The sequence below is a fragment of the Labeo rohita genome, unplaced genomic scaffold (assembly GCF_022985175.1).
Source record: "Labeo rohita strain BAU-BD-2019 unplaced genomic scaffold, IGBB_LRoh.1.0 scaffold_236, whole genome shotgun sequence".
Classification (NCBI taxonomy): Eukaryota; Metazoa; Chordata; class Actinopteri; order Cypriniformes; family Cyprinidae; genus Labeo; species Labeo rohita.
In genome coordinates this window covers 33,392-53,697 of record NW_026128616.1, presented here as the reverse complement: position 1 = coordinate 53,697, position 20,306 = coordinate 33,392, and the positions used below count along the sequence as shown (strand labels likewise).

Below are 20,306 nucleotides of genomic sequence, written 5' to 3'. Positions count from 1 at the left end.
TAGTTAGGTACTTGGTGAGTGGGCCACCAAGGAGGAAGCTGGTTCAGGGCCACAGTAGAATCACAGACACTGTACACAGGTCGAAGATGTGAAGATGGAAAATCACAGTGAAGTTAGTTAAGCTGGAGGCAGATGATGAGGATGATGGTGGAGACGAAGGACTGTAAGGTCCAGGCACAGCTACAGGCCTGGAAGTCCACAGTGGAGCCAAGGGGAACAACAAACCCAGGCTGAGATGGTAGGGATGAGGAATGCCAGTTGAGCTGAAGGGCTGACAGACAAAAATGGAGCTGAAAGATCGAGGACACATGGTGAAGCTGATGGATCGATGGGTTGAGGGACAGTCCTGGACCCAGAGGACTGAGGTGAAGCCTAGGGATCTGAGGACCAAGGTAGAGCTGGGGGCCAGGAGACCTGAGGCAAAACATAGGAACTGGGCAGAACAAGCAAGGAAGATGAAGCTATAAAGCTTGGAGACAAAGGAGCCTGGAGGCTGTGGGGAACCAGCAGGTATGAAGGAGCTGGAAGGTTGGCTGGGATCAGCAGGGATCAGCAGAGTAAGGGTCAAGGAACCGGATGGAGTCAGGGAATCTAGGAGGCAGGACGGGATCAGTGAAAGATGAAGTATTCCTTGTTGGGTGGGAATTAATTATTGGGGCTCTGGCTCTGGGTCCTTGGTAGGCATGAGCCCTAGCTCTTGGCCTGTGAGGTCCACTGGATGATTAGAGGCAGGTAGGGATGAAAGGGACATTAAACAAGCAGAACAGGTGTTTTCCTGGAACTCCTCCACTGTAAAGCAGGAGCCAGTCAAACAGAGCACATACTTGATGTACTGGAGCAGCGAGCATCTGCTATTCCCCACTGAGATTAGAGGAGGAAATTGACAACATGCCCTCATTCCAACAAACCTGATAGCAGAGTTCTAGAAAGTCCTCCATTAAATCCTCCTGTGATTATGTTGAATGTCGCTATGTCAAAGCTACATTATCTGGAAAGACAGACTGTTGCAACTCTAAAACAAATAAGGAGACTCAGAAAGGTGTATCTGTTAACGTCTTTTCCACTGCAGGACTAAGACTCAAAGAGTGTCTTTTGGATGGGTACCTTTATCTTTTTCTGATGAAGCGGAGATTGCAATTTGGTGCTTCTCCACTTCCTTGCTGTGATTGGCTGTTTCCATAAGAGTGGGGGAACATGCTGTGGCCCACCCCCTTTTCTCCTGTGGAACTTATTTGCATAGTCCAAACACAAAGTTAAAAAAACTGTCACTAAAATTTCACCAGTGCCTTTCTCACTTACCAAACCACAACCAGAATACATTTGGCAATGTTCTGAACACATTAAGTCCAAACATGATGGGAGAAGATTGAACTGTCATGCATGCATTAATTTGTCCATTAACAGCTGAGTTTGTGTAAGATGTTGCACTACACATCGCAGTCTCTAAGAATACTTATTTCTCTAAATAAGTATAAGATCTTTGTGATTGGGAAAAAAAAAAAAAAATCCCAGCAAGTGAACAGCACCGACTGGAATGTGGAATGTGGTGTCTGACCAACCAGAATCGGGTATTCCACAGAGCCGTGTAATAAGCCATTTTAACAACCTGTTGAAGGACATTTTTGTCTGAGACAGTGCAGTTGCCATACCACAAACTGCAATGCAGTTTGTTCAGATGCTTTCATTTGGGTATCTATAAAAGTTCAGTAGAACGAGGGAGGACAGGTGAGCTCTCCTTAGCTTCCTGAGAAAGTAAGGGCACTGCCTTTTTTGATGAGAGTGTTTTGGGTCCAGGAAAAATTCTCAGAAATATGGACACCAAGGAATTTGAAACTAGTCACACGCTCTACTTCAGCCCCATCAGTGTAGATAAGGGGGTGTGTGTGTGTGGTCTTTCCTAGTCTGGTGGGGGTCCACAATCAGGTCCTTTTAGGTGTTGAGTGTATCTGAGGGCATCTTGAATGGCCTGAGGGCAGTGGTTTAGCCAGTCAGCCCTGGGCCCATATGCAATAAATAAATAAAAAAAATAAATTGTATGCAATAATGTATGTGTTTTAAACACTGTCAAGAGCCCAACTAATGTGAACACTAATCACCATTACAGGGGCTTCTAGAAACTAGCCAACATGGTGGTTCCTAGCAAACCAATTTTCCTGGTTGCATTTCCTGGTGGCAGCAGGAACTCTGAAACGTCCGACAGCTGCGTCTTTATTCATGCCATTTACAAACATCAGTGATATTCACAGTCATGTTAGGTATCATTTGAATTGTCTCCCATGAAATAGCAAACTGTTTTATTAGCATCTTTTACAGCTGACTATGTGATTATGTGTGATTATGTGTTGTTATTTCTTGTCTTAATTTCATGATGTAACGTAATTGCTTTCTCATTTGAATGTTTATGCAGAGCTGTTGCATGGGACCGTCCAAAACCCAGACCAAAACTAGACCCTTCCAGACTTTCTGGTTATTCACAGTTAGAGTGTTTTTCATGTTATTGTAAATTAGCCATGCAAATTCAAGTCTATTTTGTAATTTTATTAATATTTTCTTTATATTAAAAATACAGGAACATTCTGTAAAATAAACAGTAAAACTGTTGACTACTTTGAAATTACAGAGAAGACAGTAAACTATTCTGACCAACTAGCAGTTAGCCAAGGAATAATGAGTCTTATTTTTTGGATTCCAATTAGTCCAGTCTACATTTTATTTAGTTGATTCAAAAATTATGACCAGTCTATAAGAAAAATAAATAAATAAATAAATAAATAAATAAATGAATGAATGAATGAATGAATGAATGACTAACTTGTAAAACTAGTCTAAGGGCCAGATTTACTAACAGCTTGTGTCAGCGCAAACCATCTTTTGGTGTTAAAATAGTACTGTCAAGATTTACTAAAGATGCACAGTGAAGAATTAGTGCTGACAAGGCATGGATACAGTTCTTTTTGCACCTGAACTTACTGAATATGTAGGATGCAAAATTTATCATAGAAGAGTATTAAAATGAATCATGCAAAGCAATTTACTAACGTTTATGCTCGTCAAATTACTGTATTTGCTCCATTATTTAACTCCAAAAAAAAAAAAAAAAAAAGCATTTTCTTAAAGCAGGTGGTATGTGAGCTGGTTGTGCGACATGATCTGGCTGTGTCTGTGTTCTTTAATGTGGGCATTGTCAGTATGGAATTGTGCTCTAATGGTAATTTAACCTGTTTAAAGTAAATCTGGCATTAAGAATTTTATGCAACCGGCCACTGAAATATAGTGCACAAGATGTTTGTGGTTACAGTTTATGATTAATTTGAGGCAATTTTCTAAACATTTTGGAGCTTGACAGTAGGCATCAAGCTCCCCCAATTATCTGATATTACTGCTGCATGCATTACGCACTGTTTTCTATCTTGTTAGCATGACAAAAATCTTTAAAAGTTAATTTATTAGGATGGTCTGCTTTTAATGTCTAGCAGTGCTTGTCAATTAGATTTTTTTTTTAGATGAACAACCAGAATCAAGTCAAAGAAGACATGCTTTAGAAGCTGAATATGAATTTCAGTAATTAGCTAAATGTTCAATATTGACAATATTAGTCTTGTGACAGAAATATACAGTAGGTAATATACAGGTTGCCAGCATTGCATCTAAAATATCTAAATTATAACATAAATAAATAAATAAAGTTTACTGGAGAAGTACTGCACCAGTCTATTTTACATAGTTTAAAATGGCTGCTCCATTTTCAACTCCACCCCAGACTGCAAAAAACAAATCTTGGTATGACAGACTGAAGTTAAACACACCTACCGTACAGCATGTGGCTTTATTTTATAGATACTGTTTATCAGCAGAGGACATTCTTTTTCTGTTTCTAAATATAGGAGATGGACTGGTGATATGCACACCTGAGATTTCCACACTCAGGTTTGTCTTTATTTCTTAATAAAATAATTTATTTGTTTTCAAATAGTCAGAACCTGTAGAACTGTAACGCCAAGCCAGCAGAGGGAGCCCTCACCCTAGGACTGCCTGCATGCTCCCTCTGCTGCTTCTACTGTTACTTCCTGTTTGACACTATTTAAAGACTGACCATGTGCTCTATACTTTGCGAAGTATTGCCAGTTTCACCTGCCTTACTGAGCGTTTCTATATTTACTCTGTTGGATTACCTGTTGCTACCTTGCTTTGTTTATGGACTCTTGAGTTTACGGATTACCCCTGTTTGGATTGTTTGCTGTTTCTGGACTGACTTCACGGTATTTGACCCACTGCCTGCTTTATCTCTCTGCTGCTTGGATTACGTTTATGTGTTGTATGCTGTTGGACTGCTTTTCTGGTAATCGACCCTCTGCCTGTTTCCACGTTTATGTGTGCTGTAATTTGTAGTAAACTTCTGCAATTGGATTCAAACGCCGCCTCAGCGTCCTCGTTACAGAATACTTCGCCTACCAAGAATCCAGCGGAAACGATCAGCCAACATGAACCCAGCAGTATCTCGTCTCCTCTGCCTTCGTCAAGGGGACAAGGCTATAGAGGAATATGTAGAGGAATTTTGTGGACTGTGTTACCTTGTTGATTTTAATGACGTGGCACTGAAGGACATTTTTCGGGTGGGTTTGAATGATCCCATTCGTTCGTGGCTACCTGGGGGAAAGATTCATTGGTCACTGGAGAGATATATTGATCATGCCCTGCTATTAAGTGGATCCACATTTACTGTGGGGGTTGCGGACGAGGGACCCCGCAATCCCGCAGTAACCACCACACCACAACCAGCTCACGTCACATCAAACAAACCAGAGACCGTTCACACCACAACCTTCATGTCTGGTATTGTCACCATCGTGCAAGAACCCCCTCAAACCAAGTCTGCTAGCGTCACGTCTGCCAAGCTACAGCCTGTTCACTCCACATCTGCCAGACCACAACCGGTTCACGTCATGCCTGCCAAGCCAAAGCCTGCTCAGGCCACATCCACCAAGCCAAGGCCTGTTCACGTCATGCCTGCAAAGCCAAAGCCTGCTCACGTCACGTCTCCTGCTCCAGGGCCTGCTCACGCCATGCCTGCCGCTCCAGGGCCTGCTCACGCCATGCCTGCCTGTCCAGAGTCTGCACCTGTCATGGCTACCCTCCTACAACCAGTCCACAAGATGGCCGCCGTCCCAGAGCCAGTCCACAGGATGGCCGCCTTCCCAGAGCCAGTCCACAAGAGGGCCGCCGTCCCAGAGCTAGGCCACAAGATGGCCGCCATCCCAGAGCCAGTCCACAAGATGGCCGCCATTCCCAAACCTGTTCACAAGATGGCCACCGTCCCAGAGCCAATCCACAAGATGGCCGCCTTCCCCAAGCCAGTTCACAAGATGGCTGCCATCCCAGAGCCACTCCACAAGATAATCGCTGTCTCCAAGCCACGCCTTATGATGGCACGCGTACTGGACTCACCCCTAATGGCTGTATGGGCAGCTAAAATGACAGCTACTGTTCCTGTACCAAGTCGAGCTGCAGAACCAAGTCGAGCTGCAGAACCAAGTCAAGCTACAGAGCCCGGTCAAGCTACAGAGCCCGGTCAAGCTACAGAGCCCGGTCAAGCTACAGAGCCCGGTCAAGCTACAGAGCCCGGTCAAGCTACAGAGCCCGGTCACGCAACAGAGTCAAGTCAAGCAACAGCGTCAAGCAAGGCCACAGCTGTTCCCCATGAACCAAGCCAAGTCACAGCTGTGTTCCACGAGCCAAGCCAAGATACAGCTGTTGTTCTCCATGAGTCAAGCAAGGACACAGCTGTTCCCCACGAGTCAAGCCAAGTCACAGCTGTTCCCCACGAGTCAAGCCAAGTCACAGCTGTTCCCCACGAGTCAAGCCAAGTCACAGCTGTTCCCCACGAGTCAAGCCAAGTCACAGCTCTGCCCCACGAGTCAAGCCAAGTTACAGCTGTCGTTCCTGAGCCAAGCCATGTTGTTCCTGAGCCAAGCCATGTTGTTCCTGAGCCAAGCCATGTTGTTCCTGAGCCAAGTTACGTTGCAGCTGTGTTTCCCGAGTCAAGTCAAGTTTCCAAGTCAAGTTACAGCTGCGTTTCCTGAGTCAAGTCAAGTTTCCAAGTCCAGTCAGGTCACGGCTGTTGTTCCACAGTCAAGTCAAGCTGCAGCTGTTGTTCCAGCATCAAGTCACGTTAAAGCTGTGTTTCCTGTGTCAAGTCAGGTCAGAGCTGCTCTTCCGAAGTCCAGTCAAGTTACAGCTATTGCTCCTGAGTCAAGTAAAGCTATAGCTGTAGCCCTCAAGTCAAGCAAAGTCACAGCCGTGGTTCCTGAGTCAAGCAAAGTCACAGTTGATCTTCATGAGCCAAGCCAAGTTACAGCAGATCTTCATGAGCCAAGTCAAGTTGCTGCTGTTATTCCCGAGCCAAGTCGAACCACAGTTGACCTTCATGAACCAAGTCAAGCCACAGCTGACCCAGGCCCTCCAGTGCTTCACGGTCTGCTACTGCTCCACGGCCCAGGTCCTCCAAGGTTCCACTGTCTGTCACAGCTCCATGGCCCTGGTCCTCCAAGGTTCCACTGTCTGCCACTACTCCATGGTCCAGGTCCTCCAGTGCTTCACTGTCTGTCCCTGCCCAACGATCCAGGTCCTCCAGTGCTTCACTGTCTGTCCCTGCTCCACGATCCAGGCCCACCTGCTCTACATGGACCTGGCCCTCCGTCCCACCCCCTGTTTTGCCTCTGTTCCCCCACCCACCTGGACTGTTGTTGTTTTGAGCGCCAAGAGTCGCTCCTAGGGGGGGGGATTCTGTAACGCCAAGCCAGCAGAGGGAGCCCTCACCCTAGGACTGCCTGCATGCTCCCTCTGCTGCTTCTACTGTTACTTCCTGTTTGACACTATTTAAAGACTGACCATGTGCTCTATACTTTGCGAAGTATTGCCAGTTTCACCTGCCTTACCGAGCGTTTCTATATTTACTCTGTTGGATTACCTGTTGCTACCTTGCTTTGTTTATGGACTCTTGAGTTTACGGATTACCCCTGTTTGGATTGTTTGCTGTTTCTGGACTGACTTCACGGTATTTGACCCACTGCCTGCTTTATCTCTCTGCTGCTTGGATTACGTTTATGTGTTGTATGCTGTTGGACTGCTTTTCTGGTAATCGACCCTCTGCCTGTTTCCACGTTTATGTGTGCTGTAATTTGTAGTAAACTTCCGCAATTGGATTCAAACGCCGCCTCAGCGTCCTCGTTACAAGAACCTGAATCTGAAAATAAGTAAGTAATTAAGTAAGTAAGTAAATAAATAAATAAATAAATAAATAAAATGTAAAAATTAAAAAGTAGAATTTAACATAACATGCAATAAAAATATATAACTGAATCGGTACCTCAAGGTCTTAGACATGTTGTTTTGTTATTATTATTATTATTATTATTATTATTATTATTGACTTATCTCAAATAAGTAACAGTTGACAAGTAAATGAGATGACCTTCATTTAACTGTTAAAATTAACATACTACTTCTTTTCAGTGTTTTTCTTTTTATTTCTGTGTTTTAGCCTCATATTCAACCTCAGGAAGTCTTGTCATCACACGATATGGTCATATGTCATGGTCATATGTAACCAACTATGGCAGTAAAAATGTAATATTTAAAATGAAATTAGATTTAATAACTGTGTCTAAAACATGCTACCCGTTTTCACTCCCAAGGCTTCCCAAGTTTTCAGAAAGATTTGGAAATGTACTATGAGAAATCATTCCAGGGGAAACGTACAATCCCAGGACACTGGAAGAAATACAGAAAAGAAGATGCAATTGAGAGTTTAGAAGAACAGCACACTTTGAGTAAAAACACATTTACAGTCTTTAGAAAGATCTTAGCGTGGTTTACACCTCGTTCACGCACCTCAAATTCAAACTATTAGAAGGTTATATATAAAAAAAATGCATTAGTGAGATTTGGAAAACACATCTTCAGTCAAAGGCATTGATATTTCTGGAAATTTGAACTTTCTCTTCAGGTACCTCCATAAAAGTCTCCATTGAGTAATAGTTCAATTAAATATGCAGTAAGAGATTTCTGGAAAATACTGTTGATAACTGAAGTCACTAAAACAAACATGCCCCTACCCAAAAGGATTGCACCTCTTGATGCCTCCATACCCCCATATTCACACACACAACACAGGCAACGACTTATAGAGCGATCATTAAATTAAGAGTATGTTATTTATCTCTCTTTTTAGACACACATGGGAGTCGACGTTTAAAACAGGCAGTGGACAAGGCTTATAAAGCATGGAAATTATCATAGCTGAAGTGAAGAAAAAAAATAATGCAAATGAACAAATAAGCAAAGACGACACATGAGTATATTCAAGCATATCTTAGTTCTATGAAATGCAGCATATCTCATGATTCAAGAAGAAATATCCTATAGCAACCAAAGCATTCATTTTCAAGCCTTCCTGCTCTTTAAGGATCTCCAGCTCTGGAAAACTTCTTTGATATTAATGTGGGTCTTACCTTTTGCCTGATCGTAACCTTTTTGAGACCTTTCCCTCTTCTGTAGTTTCTATAGTTGTCCTGCTAAGAAATATTAATTGTCTAATATCAAGTGATTACTTGATTGTGATATGAATGCACAAATACTATATATATCTTAAAAGAAAATCATTGCATCTAAAATGTATATGTGGGAGGGGACTGCTTGAGTCCACATTTATTCTTCATAACTGTATTTGTCACATTTTTGTCTGTTTATGTCTTTTCGTTTCTCCCATTGTCTCCCCCCGTCGATCTGTCTGTTTTGGTTTAACCCAAATTACCATCATCCCCTACACCTGTGTTTGTAATTAGTCTCTCCCTTTATAAGTCTGCTTGTGTTTTGAGTTTGCTGTTGGTCCTTAATGTTATTTGGAAGTGTGTGGATGTCTCATTGTGTTCCTGCTTGTTCCTATGAAGATTTATATTAAATTGTTATTTGTTTGTATCGTATCTCGTTTCCCATCTCGTCCATCCTGCATGACCGTAACAAAAGGACCGACCGATACAGTTTTTTCCCGGCGTTTCCCTGCTTTATTTTCTGCTTTTCTGAGTGTTTTGTCTTTTTTTTCGTTATGGATAACCCCGCCGTCCTCCTCCTTCTCCTGGAGCAGGGGAATCGCTCTCTCGTGGACCACACTAGAGACTTCGTCCACCTCGTACCATTCACACACTACCCGGACAGCAGCCTTTGCACATTCTACTGTGCAGGACTGAACATCGCCACGAAAGCGCAGCTGTCCGGGGAGGGTCCACGAGAGAGCTTCGCCGACTACATCGAGTGGGTGCTGGTGTCCTGTAGATCTTCGTTGACCGCGGAGAATGACACCAGCCCCACTCAAGACCCAAAGCCCAGCCAACCAGCACCCCGACACGCGGAGTTTGAGCCCGAGCCCACCGCGGATGACAAGCCAGAGCCACGAGCGACACAGTCAAAGATCGCCCCAGAGCCTTACACGTCCGATCAGGTGCGAGAGCCGGCTACAACTACCACGAAGGGGGTGTGCAAGATGGAGCAAGTGAGGGCTACGGAGAGCCCTGCCCACTGCACCACTGCTGGGGGTGAGCTGGAGAACTACTCTAGGGATTTAACTGACTTTTCTACAGAAGTTCTAGAAAATAACTCTGGGGATTTAATAGACTTCTTTACGGAAATATCTACCTGTCACGTTATACCTGCCTGTATGGAATCCCCACCCACCCTCCCTCTTCTGCCTATGACAACGTCTGTCTGGTCACCGCTGTCCCCTGACAGCCCCTCTGCTCACCCTCAGTCTTCCACCTGTGCAGTGGGCTCGCCGCGGGTCTGCCAGCTTCCATCGGCGTCAGGGCTGGAGGATCCCTCATCTCCGCCTCCAGCCTCAGAGTCCAGAACTCCACCTCGGCCCTCCAACCCTGCGGCTCCACCACGGCTCTCAGCACCCTCGTCTCCATCGTCGCCCATCGGTCCACCAGCTCCACCGGGCTCCCTCGTCTTTTTGGCTCCGCCCTGGTCGGTCGTCATCCCTCCGTCACCTCAGGACTCTGTTCCTCCAGCTGCGCCTCGTCACTCCGTCCCACCAGCTCCTAAGGACTCCTCCATCCCTCCGGCACAGCCTCCATCCTCTGTCGCTCCGGCTCCGCCGTGGACCTCCGGATCTCCGCCTACGCCTTGGTCGCCAGAGCCTAGGGCTCCGCCTTGGCCCTCCGGATCCTCTGTGTCGCCCTGGATCTCCGGCTCTCCGTCTCCGCCTCGGGCTCCTCCGCCAGCAGCTCCGCCTCCGTCGGTCGGCCCCCTGGAGTCGTCAGCCTTTCCTCCACCATGGCTCCTCCCTCCGTCGGCTCCACCGTGGGTCGTCATCATGGCTGCGGTCTGGGTCTCCCTCTGCTTCTCCTGCTCTGGGTCCCTCCTGTTTCCTCCTTGGCTCCTTCCACCTTCGTCACCCCCTGGACTATGTTATGTTTATTTGAACTGTCTGTCCGGCCATGGCCTCCTGAACCGCCCACCTACTCGTTTGTCTGGTTGTTTGTTTTTTTTTGTTTTTTTTTTTTTTGTATGTTGTACGGCGCGAGACGCGCCTATTCGGAGGCGGGGCGTAATGTCACATTTATGTCTGTTTATGTCTTTTGGTTCCTCCCATTGTCTCCCCCCCGATCTGTCTGTTTTGGTTTAACCCAAATTACCGTCATCCCCTACACCTGTGTTTGTAATTAGTCTCTCCCTTTATAAGTCTGCTTGAGTTTTGAGTTTGCTGTCGGTCCTTAACGTTATTTGGAAGTGTGTGGATGTCTCGTTGTGTTCCTGCCTGTTCCTACGTAGATTTATATTAAATTTATTTGTTTGTATCGTATCTCGTTTCCCGTCTCGTCCATCCAGCATGACCGTAACAGTATTATTAACAAGATATTGTTTATCTCCACTTTTTAATAATACTGTTTAAGTGTGATACTAGATTTAATCTCCTGATATTTTTTGTTTATTGTTAATTACATTTTTAGCAGTTAAGAGTGATTTTAACAAAGTACTGCAGGAAAAACTTACAGTACAACTAAATTTCTTTGATGTTAATCAGTTATAAATCACCATCTTATGTTTAAGTCTAAAATCTTTGGGTTACCAGTGGAAATCTTTAACAATTATGTTTTCTAATTATACAATAACAATGTGCTTTTCATGTTTTATATAATCTGAATAAATCTCGGTGATTTAAATAGTTTGAAGGGTTTTGTTTGTTTGTTGTTTTTTTTTAAAATGCAAAAATGCCTCATGAAAATAGACACAAACACACACAGAAAAATAACTTTTATATTATACATCTTTGAAGTTATTATTAGGTAAAAGTACAGGGGTTGGACAGTGAAACTGAAACACCTGGGTTTAGACCACAATTAGTATGCCGTTTGGCCTCCTTTTGCAGCCAATACAGCATTATTTCATCTTGGGAATGACAAATACAAGTCCTGCACAGTAGCCAGAAGGATTTTGAGCCATTCCTTTCGCAGAACAGTGGCCAGGTCACTATGTGATGTTGGTGTATGAAAACATTTCCTGACTCGCTCCTCCAAAACACCCCAAAGTGGCTCAATAATATTCAGATCTGGTGACTGTGCAGGCCATGGGAGATGTTTAACTTTACTTTCATGTTCATCAAATCACTCTTGTCACCAGTCTTGCTGTGTGTATTGGTGCATTATCATCCTAATACACGGCACCACCTTCAGGGTACAATGTTTGAGCTATTGGGTGCACATAGTCAACCTTCACACTCTGCTCTTATTGGTGGAATGTGCGATCAGTAAAGACTGGCCACCAGGCTGCATAAATATAGCCATGAAACCTCCAACACTATATTGGCCAGTGTTTCAGTTTCATTGTCCAACCCCTGTACATAAAAGCAGGGTTTTGTCCATTGGTTGTTACTGTTTTTTTAAATAATAATAATAAAAAAAACATCACTCCATTAGAAAAAAAAAATATATATATATTTAAAAATATCTAGAGTAAACAGCAAGAGATTGTTCAGTTAACGTGCCTCATCTGGTCAAATAAAAACAAAGAACTGTTCTCACACACTGTAAAGCAAGTGTTACTTTCAAAAGTAACTTTTCCCCAATACTGTGTGCCTTAATACTTCGTCTGTCTGTTTTATAAACAGACAGACAAAGAAAAAAAAAAACAAATAACACAACGAAACACTGAAGAAACATAATGCAAATTTTAGTTAATAGACTAAAGCCAAAATAAGGATAGGGATGCCTAAAATATATGAAGTAGCTACTGTAGTTCATATTTACACAACAATAGTATTTTCTGTTATGAAGTGGGCATGCATGGAGGCAGAATTTCTGCTGGAAGTTTATTAAACTAATGCAGTAGACTAATCCAAACACTCAGTAAGGCAGTAGAAACTGGCAATACTTCACAAAGTATTGAGGCATGCAGTGTTGGGGAAAAGTTACTTTTAAAAGTAACACATGCTTTACTCCTTAAAAAAGGTAACTAATAGTTTTACTTTTTTATGAAAAGTAATGTGTTACACTACTTTTGTGTTACTTTTTATCTTCTGGACTGGGCTTGCTTGTTTATTTTTATATATTGGCAAATGTAAAAGCCCTTTCACATCAAAGGTGAAATGAATAAGCCTCAGGCTGAAGGAGGTGTAAATTCACATGTGTACAGTAGGGGTAATAAAATGTGATTAAATACATAAAACGTGTTATTCAACATATTTAATTATTGCAGGTTTGCATCCTATTCTGAGTTGCATTTCACTGTTTTTATTCATTCTGATGAATAATCAATCTGCTTTTGTGCAAATGAGATGAGTAAATGCTCACATTTAGTCTCAAACTACAGCAACATCATGTTCACACAGTGCACACAACGCCTCTGAACTTATGTTTTCTGTCAACATGGGGGCAGGAGAGCTGTCAGTCAATAAATGAGAAAACAACTGGCATTTGAAACAGTATCTCAGATATTTTCTTGTAAATTAAAAAAAAAAAAAAAAAAATTATGATTATGTAACTACTACATGTAATGCTCTGCCCCCAACACATCTGTATGGAACATCTACACATGTGGCAAACAGGAAGTAACCAGCAGTTAAGAAGCAGTCTAAAATGAGTTTCAATCTTTATTCAGGAGAGAAAGTATAAAAAAACAAAAAACAAAAATACTGGTGGTTGGAATTAAAAATTAGAGTCAACCTCAGTTGTTAAAGACAACTAAAAAAAATGTCCAAGTTTAAATCTTTGTTGCACAAAGAGAAAGTACCATAAAATACAATAAAGTCAGAGAATGAAAAATTAATAAATGAATAAATGAAAACATTAGCGATCTTTTCTCTGAACAATTGTCAGTTAAATTAAGGTCAAAGAAATTAACAAATCACATATTCTACTTTATATTGCATTTTACAAAATGTCCCAACTTTGTACAAAGGGAAAAATGGTTTTATATAATAATGGCATAGTATCTCCTACATTGGTTTTAATTAGAGTCTATCAGAGAGGCCCACCTCTGACTTCCCCTCTTCTCTGGTCGAGGTTTCATCTAAAGCTCTGTGGTGTTTCCGCTCACAGAAAAAGATGTTTGCTCAGTTGTTTCACAAAATAAGAATATTCATCATGAAGATTGTGCAGCTTCACATCTGTAAGTTTATCACATCACATTTGATTGAATCAATAAATTGGGTTTCTTTAGATTTTTTATCTTTAAAAAATGTGTTTTTCTTTCTCTCATAGATCTGTTGATGTGGTCTCAAGTCACAGAGAGTCTAACAAACATAGCAGTAACTTTAGGAGCTGATGTGAATATAAGCTGTGATCTTGATATAGAGGAGATTTACTGGTACAAACACAAATCACCAGATCCTCCAGTGTTGATCTTACGCACTTTTGATAGCACATATGAAGGAGCTGAATATGAAAACAGCATCTTTGAAGACAAATACTCAGTGAAAACTAACAGTCGTCTGTTCATCAGAAATATCACCACTGATGAATTAGGAGTTTATTATTGTGTCAAAACTAGTGAACCACAAAAATTCAGCAACAGCACCAAAATCTACATCAGCGGTGAGTGATTTTGTCATTCAGATTCAGTATTTTTATTCCACATGATGGATTTCCATTGAATATATGTAGAGATAATATTTTTGCAGTTTCTTTGTTCTGTTATAGTTTGCAATTGAACAAAGATTGATAAAACCAAAACTGTTTTATAGACTTAGTCCACAGGAACCAGACAGAGTCAAATGGGTGTCCACAACACCAGAAACCATGGAGAAACCTGACCATCATCACATCTGTCCTGCTGAATGTGCTTATGATCATCGCATTAATAGGTTTGTACTGCTTTTACTGCAAATATGTTTTGTTTGTTTCTCTTTAGTTGTTATAATGTGTGAATTGAGTGATGGTTCATTCATTGTTTCAGGTTTGCTGAAGAGAAACATTAAAGCAACTGGAAGATCTAAAAATTACACTGCAGCTAAAAACTCAAATAATCTACAGGTAAGATACGCCTTCAGTAACTGTTGTTTTATTTTTTTCCTAAAATACCCATTATAGTGATTCTTGCAGCAAGTCCTTTCAACTTCAAACAGCATGAACAAGATTCATCATTTGAATGATCTAAAATGTTTAAGATGTTACGCAACATCTTCATGCTTGAAAAATAAACCCCTTTATCCCTTGTGAGAAAATTTATTTGTGATAATGAAATGTCATTGATATTTAATATAATATTTCTCTTTTTCAGTGTGTTGAAATTGATTTTTCCATGTGTCCTGAAAACACCAGGCTGATCCAGGAGCAGAGCACGACTGTCTACAGACAATGTATGATGTAATATACATTATAAACATCTATATGAAGAGTTCAGATGCAAAACCAGCTAAAAGCCATCTATCTTTCTTAAAAAAAAATGCATTTTTATCAGGCTCAGATGTAGTTTCTATGTAAGTACAAAAAGAAATGGACTTTGATTGGGCTGAGGCTGGTATTTTTGAGTTTAAAGAAAAAGTATTTTTGGATGTAAAAATATTTTCAATACATTTTTAGAGATTATATTGTTCTCATTTTTCACAAGATGGCTTTTAGCTATGTTTTGCAAATTTAAAGCTGGAAATCAAGAAAAAAAAATACTAATTGTTATATGTTATGCTCCCTGTGCCACGTGTGGCCTTTTGTTGTACTTCCTGTTAGGGCTGCACAATTAATCAAATTTCTAATCGTAATTACAATTACAGATGCCACAATTATGTAATCATTCAAAGGCACAATTACAAAAAAAAAAAAAAAAAAAAACAGCAACAACAACAAAACAATTAAATTTGTATGTTTTATATATTTAAAGAAGAAACTATATATCTAAAAATGTGGCATGCAGTTGCTTCAAACAATTGTATAAAGCTATTCAAAACATCATTCAGTGAAAATTATGATAATTGTAATTAGTAATCCCAATTACAATTTCAAGGGAATAATCAACAATTATGATTTTTGTCATAAACTGCAGCCCTACTTCCTGTTTCTAGCGCCATATTTGTAGTCCTTTGCAGTTTTCCCTGTTAAATAGTCTGATTGTTCCCAGGTTTGTCTTGTTTGCCTGATTAGCTCCTGTGTACATATAGTTATTGTGTTTTCTTTGTTCTTTGTCAATCATTTTAATTGCTTGTGACTCTGTTCTCTTTTTTGGGAGTGCAGGACACAAACTAATGATTTTTAAGATTTTTAAACAAAATAAACAATTGTATGATTTATTTTCACACAAAATCTGTTGCTCCATTAAATACACTTTGGGCACAGTGAAAAACACATTTTTTCATAGGGTGTACCTTTAGTCCTGTCGTACCCTATATGCTAGTTGCCATATCAACACTATATAGAGGAAAAAATTGTCAACATTCAAAAAACTTTTAAATTATATATCGCTGAATATTTGTTTTACCACAGAAAAAGTACATTTCTGGTAAATAAATAAAGTAAATTTTTCATTTCAGTATATACAGTGTATACACTGTAATTATGAAAAAAGTGACATATTTGTACTAGGCAAGTCTGAAATAAATGTGCATAAAAAATTATTTTCTGAACTTCACGTGGATTTACACGAACTGAGAGAGTCAAAAAGTGTTAGGTTGTGCCCTGCACTCCCATACACCTGCGCCTAGTCTCCCTTCTTGTGTCACACTACAGATATTTATTTATTTATTTATTTATTTATTTATTTATTTACTTACTTACTTATTTTGCACACTACATATATTTATTGAATGATTGATTGATTTTGCCATGCATATTAGTTATTTGTAATATTCTTGCACATATTAAAAAAAAGAAAAAAAAAACTAACTTCTGTTTTCTTTCTTTCTTTCTTTCTTTCTTTCTTTCTTTCTTTCTTTCTTTCTTTCTGTGTGTGGTTAACACAAGCATGGTTTCATGCAAATAAAGTTTTCCACTTGATGAGCAGCTTGATGAGCAGCAAGATCTTATACACTTGCATGCATCATGTGGTTTGACCAAACAAACATGACAGGAAACACTATGGCTATACTTTACTATGACGTTCCATTTATTAACATAAACTAACAATAAACAGTTGTATTTTCATTAACTACTGTAATAAATAAATAAATGAATAAATAAATAAATACTTAACAATTTAAACAATACATTTTACTTAAACAATTATATATTTTATGATGGTCAGCCATTTGAAGTTTGATTCTGACTTGACAAATATACTGCCTCCCTTGCCTCCTCAGAGGAAACCAGTATGAAACCAATAAAATGAAGAGACAGAATCCAAAAACAGCAAATCTTTCAAAAATCTTTCAAAAATCATGTTTTTTTTTATTGTGCATTCCAATTAATCTCAATCAAACTGCAGTTGGGTTGTTTTTATTTTATTGTATTTTATTTTTATTTATTTATTTTTATTTTAGACAACAAATTATATGTAGGCCAATGGTTGAGTTTTGAACAAACAGACTAAACACTAGATCAGAAGCAAACCTGCCATAACTTCCTCTTGATTGTGGTTAAAATCGCCCTGCTATTTAGAAACCTGCAAGGTAAAGTTTCTTTGTTTTAAAAGTTGTGTGACAGGAACAAGAATGCATTATGAAGCGTTTAAAAATCCTGAAGTTCATACTCTATTGCAAAAAATAGTTTACTTTTCAGATGAATTACCTGTTTCATTTTCAGATTAATATCACCTTCAAAAAAGTCCAGTACAAATGTTACTAATGCTCGTCATGGCAGCTGTCATAGGTGCTAGACGACAAGATCAATCCTTTGTAGGCTAGGCTGTGCCATTTAGCAATGATCTGACGTTTACAGCCTTAGAAGGATGCAGTCTCTGAATTGTGATGTATGCATTTGCTACAAAATGGACAAAAACATTAGACAGTTATGTTTTTGGAGTGAACAGTTTATTTATTATATGTTACATTAAAATTTAGTCTATATGTGACCAGAAATAATATGATTTTCATGTTTTTTGTTGGCCTTGTTCTGCACTTTTGTCATTTGTCTATTTCTACTATCACAGCCACAGCTTAACAGAAATACTTCTGACCACAAGAGAGCAGTGTTGAGCTAGAATCGCAGGACTTATAAAAACACTCTTACTGACATTAGACTAAAGGGTTACCTTCCATCCAATGTGCATACTATCCACCCTATCTGCCCTAAATAGTATTGAAAACTACTAGTATCACATAAAATTTAGGATGGATAGTATGCACAATTGGATGCAGTCTTAGTGTGAAAAAACACCAGAAGAAATATAGTTACTTTGCTGCAGGGAAACACGAGGACTGCAGATGTGTGTAGAGCAAACTGCAATATTGAGGGGTGACGACCAGAAGGGAGTAAGTGAAGTGAGTAATTTTGGGTGAAATGGAGATATATAGTGTACAACGGGGTTAAAGGCACCCCTTGAGGAAAAAAAATATGTGCTTTGATTGTGCCCAAAGTGTATGATTGCAGAAAAATACATATGTTTGTATTAATCATTTATGGAGCAACAGATTTTGTGTGAAAATAAATCATAAAAGTTGTTTATTTTAAAAATTTTCTAATGGCCCAAGGGGGGCCTTTTACCCCACACACAGAGAGGGAGCAGCCTCTGTGGATGTGACGCCACACCAACAGGCATCTGAGAACGGCTCGATTTGAAAAAGGGGATATTATTTTTAAAGATCAATTAAAAACCACTGCATGGATTTTTATCATTATACGGGAAAATGTATACATAAACTGCCAACACACATTAATGTTCAAACAACATGTAAAAGTGAACTTCACATCCGATGACCCCTTTAAAATACAGAAAAAAAATCTTTTTAAAATGTAAAGATTCTGAAAGCATTGAGAGAGATCCCATAATAATTTAATATAGATTTACAGTAGTAACAACAAATAATATTTTATTATATGATATGATTAATAGCATGTTTTTAAATATGATGGTTTCATTTTAAACATGGTGATTATCTCTAAGATGGACACCCAACATCATATATGATATTTACCATCTGAATCTAACAATGTTACATCAACAAATAGAAAAGTCAACCTTCTATTAATTATCATTTTAATTATTGTGCCTTTTAGCCCCAAAAGCAGGGGTGCTTTTTACCCCAGATAGCATACTTTTACATATTCTTTTGTTAGGGTTAGGGTTAGTTAAAGCAAGTATGCACAGAATAGACTTTGCACTGCTGCCTGCAATCATGTCAAGGATCAGACAATTTTGCTCGATTTGAAAAAAGGGATATATTTTTAAAGATCAATTAAAAGCCATGCATGTATTTTTATCATTATACGGGAAAATGTATACATAAACTACCAACACACATTAATGTTCAAACTGAACTTCACATCCGATGACCCCTTTAAAATACAGAAACAAAATCTTTTAAAAATGTAAAGATTCTGAAAGCACCCAGTTAATAATTTCTTAGATTTCTAGTAACAACAAATAATATTTTATTATATGATCTGATTAATAGCATGTTTTTAAATATGATGGTTTCTTTCTAAACATGGTGATTATCTCTAGGATGGGTGCCCAACATAATATATGATATTTACCATCTGAATCTAACAATGTTACGTCAACAAATGGAAAAGTCAACCTTCTATTAATTATTATTTTAATTTTGTGCCTTTTAGCCCCAAAAAATACTGTCACCCCAGATAGCATACTTTTACATATTCTTTCGTTTTATTATAAACAGTTGAAATCATTACAAAGTCATATCACGTAATAATATTACTTTTTTTAAGTAACTAGTAAAGTAACGCATTACTTTTGAATTTCTAACAAAATATCTGAGTTACTTCTTCACATAAGTAATGCCAGTTACTTTTTTCCCCATTTATTAATTGACAAGTCTACTGTCGGGAAATTGGGAGTAAACATGATGTTACTGTATTCTGGACTAAATGTGAACATGCATTAATTCATCTCACTCACAAAAAACAAATTCAGTATTCCTCAAAATTAATTAAAAACAGTGAAATGCAAACTCAGAATATGATGCAACCCTGCAATAATTAAATATGTTTAATGAAACAAATATCCTTTATGTATTTAATCCCATTTTGTTAACCAGTGTCTTTGCTGCTGACCTTTGATGATACAATTCAGCCATACTAATTCAAAACAACTTTAGATAAACTAACATTTGTGCTTCATTTTTTTTATAGCTGAAGAGTAATCTCCTGCATAAATTTACTTTTCTTTCAGCCTGAGGTGAATTCATTTCACTTTTGGTGTAAAGGGGCTTTTACTTAAAATATTAAAAACAAAGAAGCAACCCAGATTTAAAAAGTAACTTAAAAGTAACTTAACAATTACTTTCCATTCAACTCAAACTGTAAAAAAATAAAAAACGGTATTCTACTGGAAATGTTAAGTCTTACTGTAAAATTTCAAGTTGAATACTGTTTTTGAAATTAACTGCAAAACAGTTTTGTCAAAATTACAACTGTAAGCCAGGCAGCATAAATCTGTTAAATTTATAGTTGTTACTTTTCAGGGAGTAAAATGTTTTTTACAGTGTACACCTTTACAACTCATACCTCAGATATTCTGCCAAAACACATCTGTTTGGCTTTGATCATCATGTCTATTATGCTAAAATCATGCGTTTTGATGCCATGTTAGTTTAAACTTCTGATATCTGGTTTTCTCAGTGCACACATCCGAGGCATGCACACAGAAAGCGGCTCTTACACGGCATGTAAGTACTAAACTAACTCTTTCATGTCTTATTGCTC

The 20,306-nt window shown here is 39.1% G+C and overlaps 1 protein-coding gene across 1 annotated transcript; it reads left to right on the top strand.

The window, feature by feature from the left end:
- Window positions 1-284: 284 nt before the first annotated feature.
- Window positions 285-14,862, top strand: LOC127159619 (uncharacterized). The gene is made up of 6 exons (XM_051102409.1): window positions 285-392; window positions 13,593-13,662; window positions 13,755-14,087; window positions 14,237-14,356; window positions 14,449-14,525; window positions 14,773-14,862. Exons 1-6 carry the CDS (start codon window positions 285-287, stop codon window positions 14,860-14,862), a joined length of 798 nt encoding a protein of 265 aa, XP_050958366.1.
- Window positions 14,863-20,306: the final 5,444 nt, after the last annotated feature.

Coding starts and splice junctions, on each gene's coding strand:
- LOC127159619 (XM_051102409.1), top strand. CDS start 285: ATGGAGCTGAAAGATCGAGGACACATGGTGAAGCTGATGGATCGATGG. Junction 13,663..13,754: donor GATTGTGCAGCTTCACATCT/GTAAGTTTATCA, acceptor TTTCTCTCATAG/ATCTGTTGATGTGGTCTCAA. Junction 14,357..14,448: donor TATGATCATCGCATTAATAG/GTTTGTACTGCT, acceptor TCATTGTTTCAG/GTTTGCTGAAGAGAAACATT.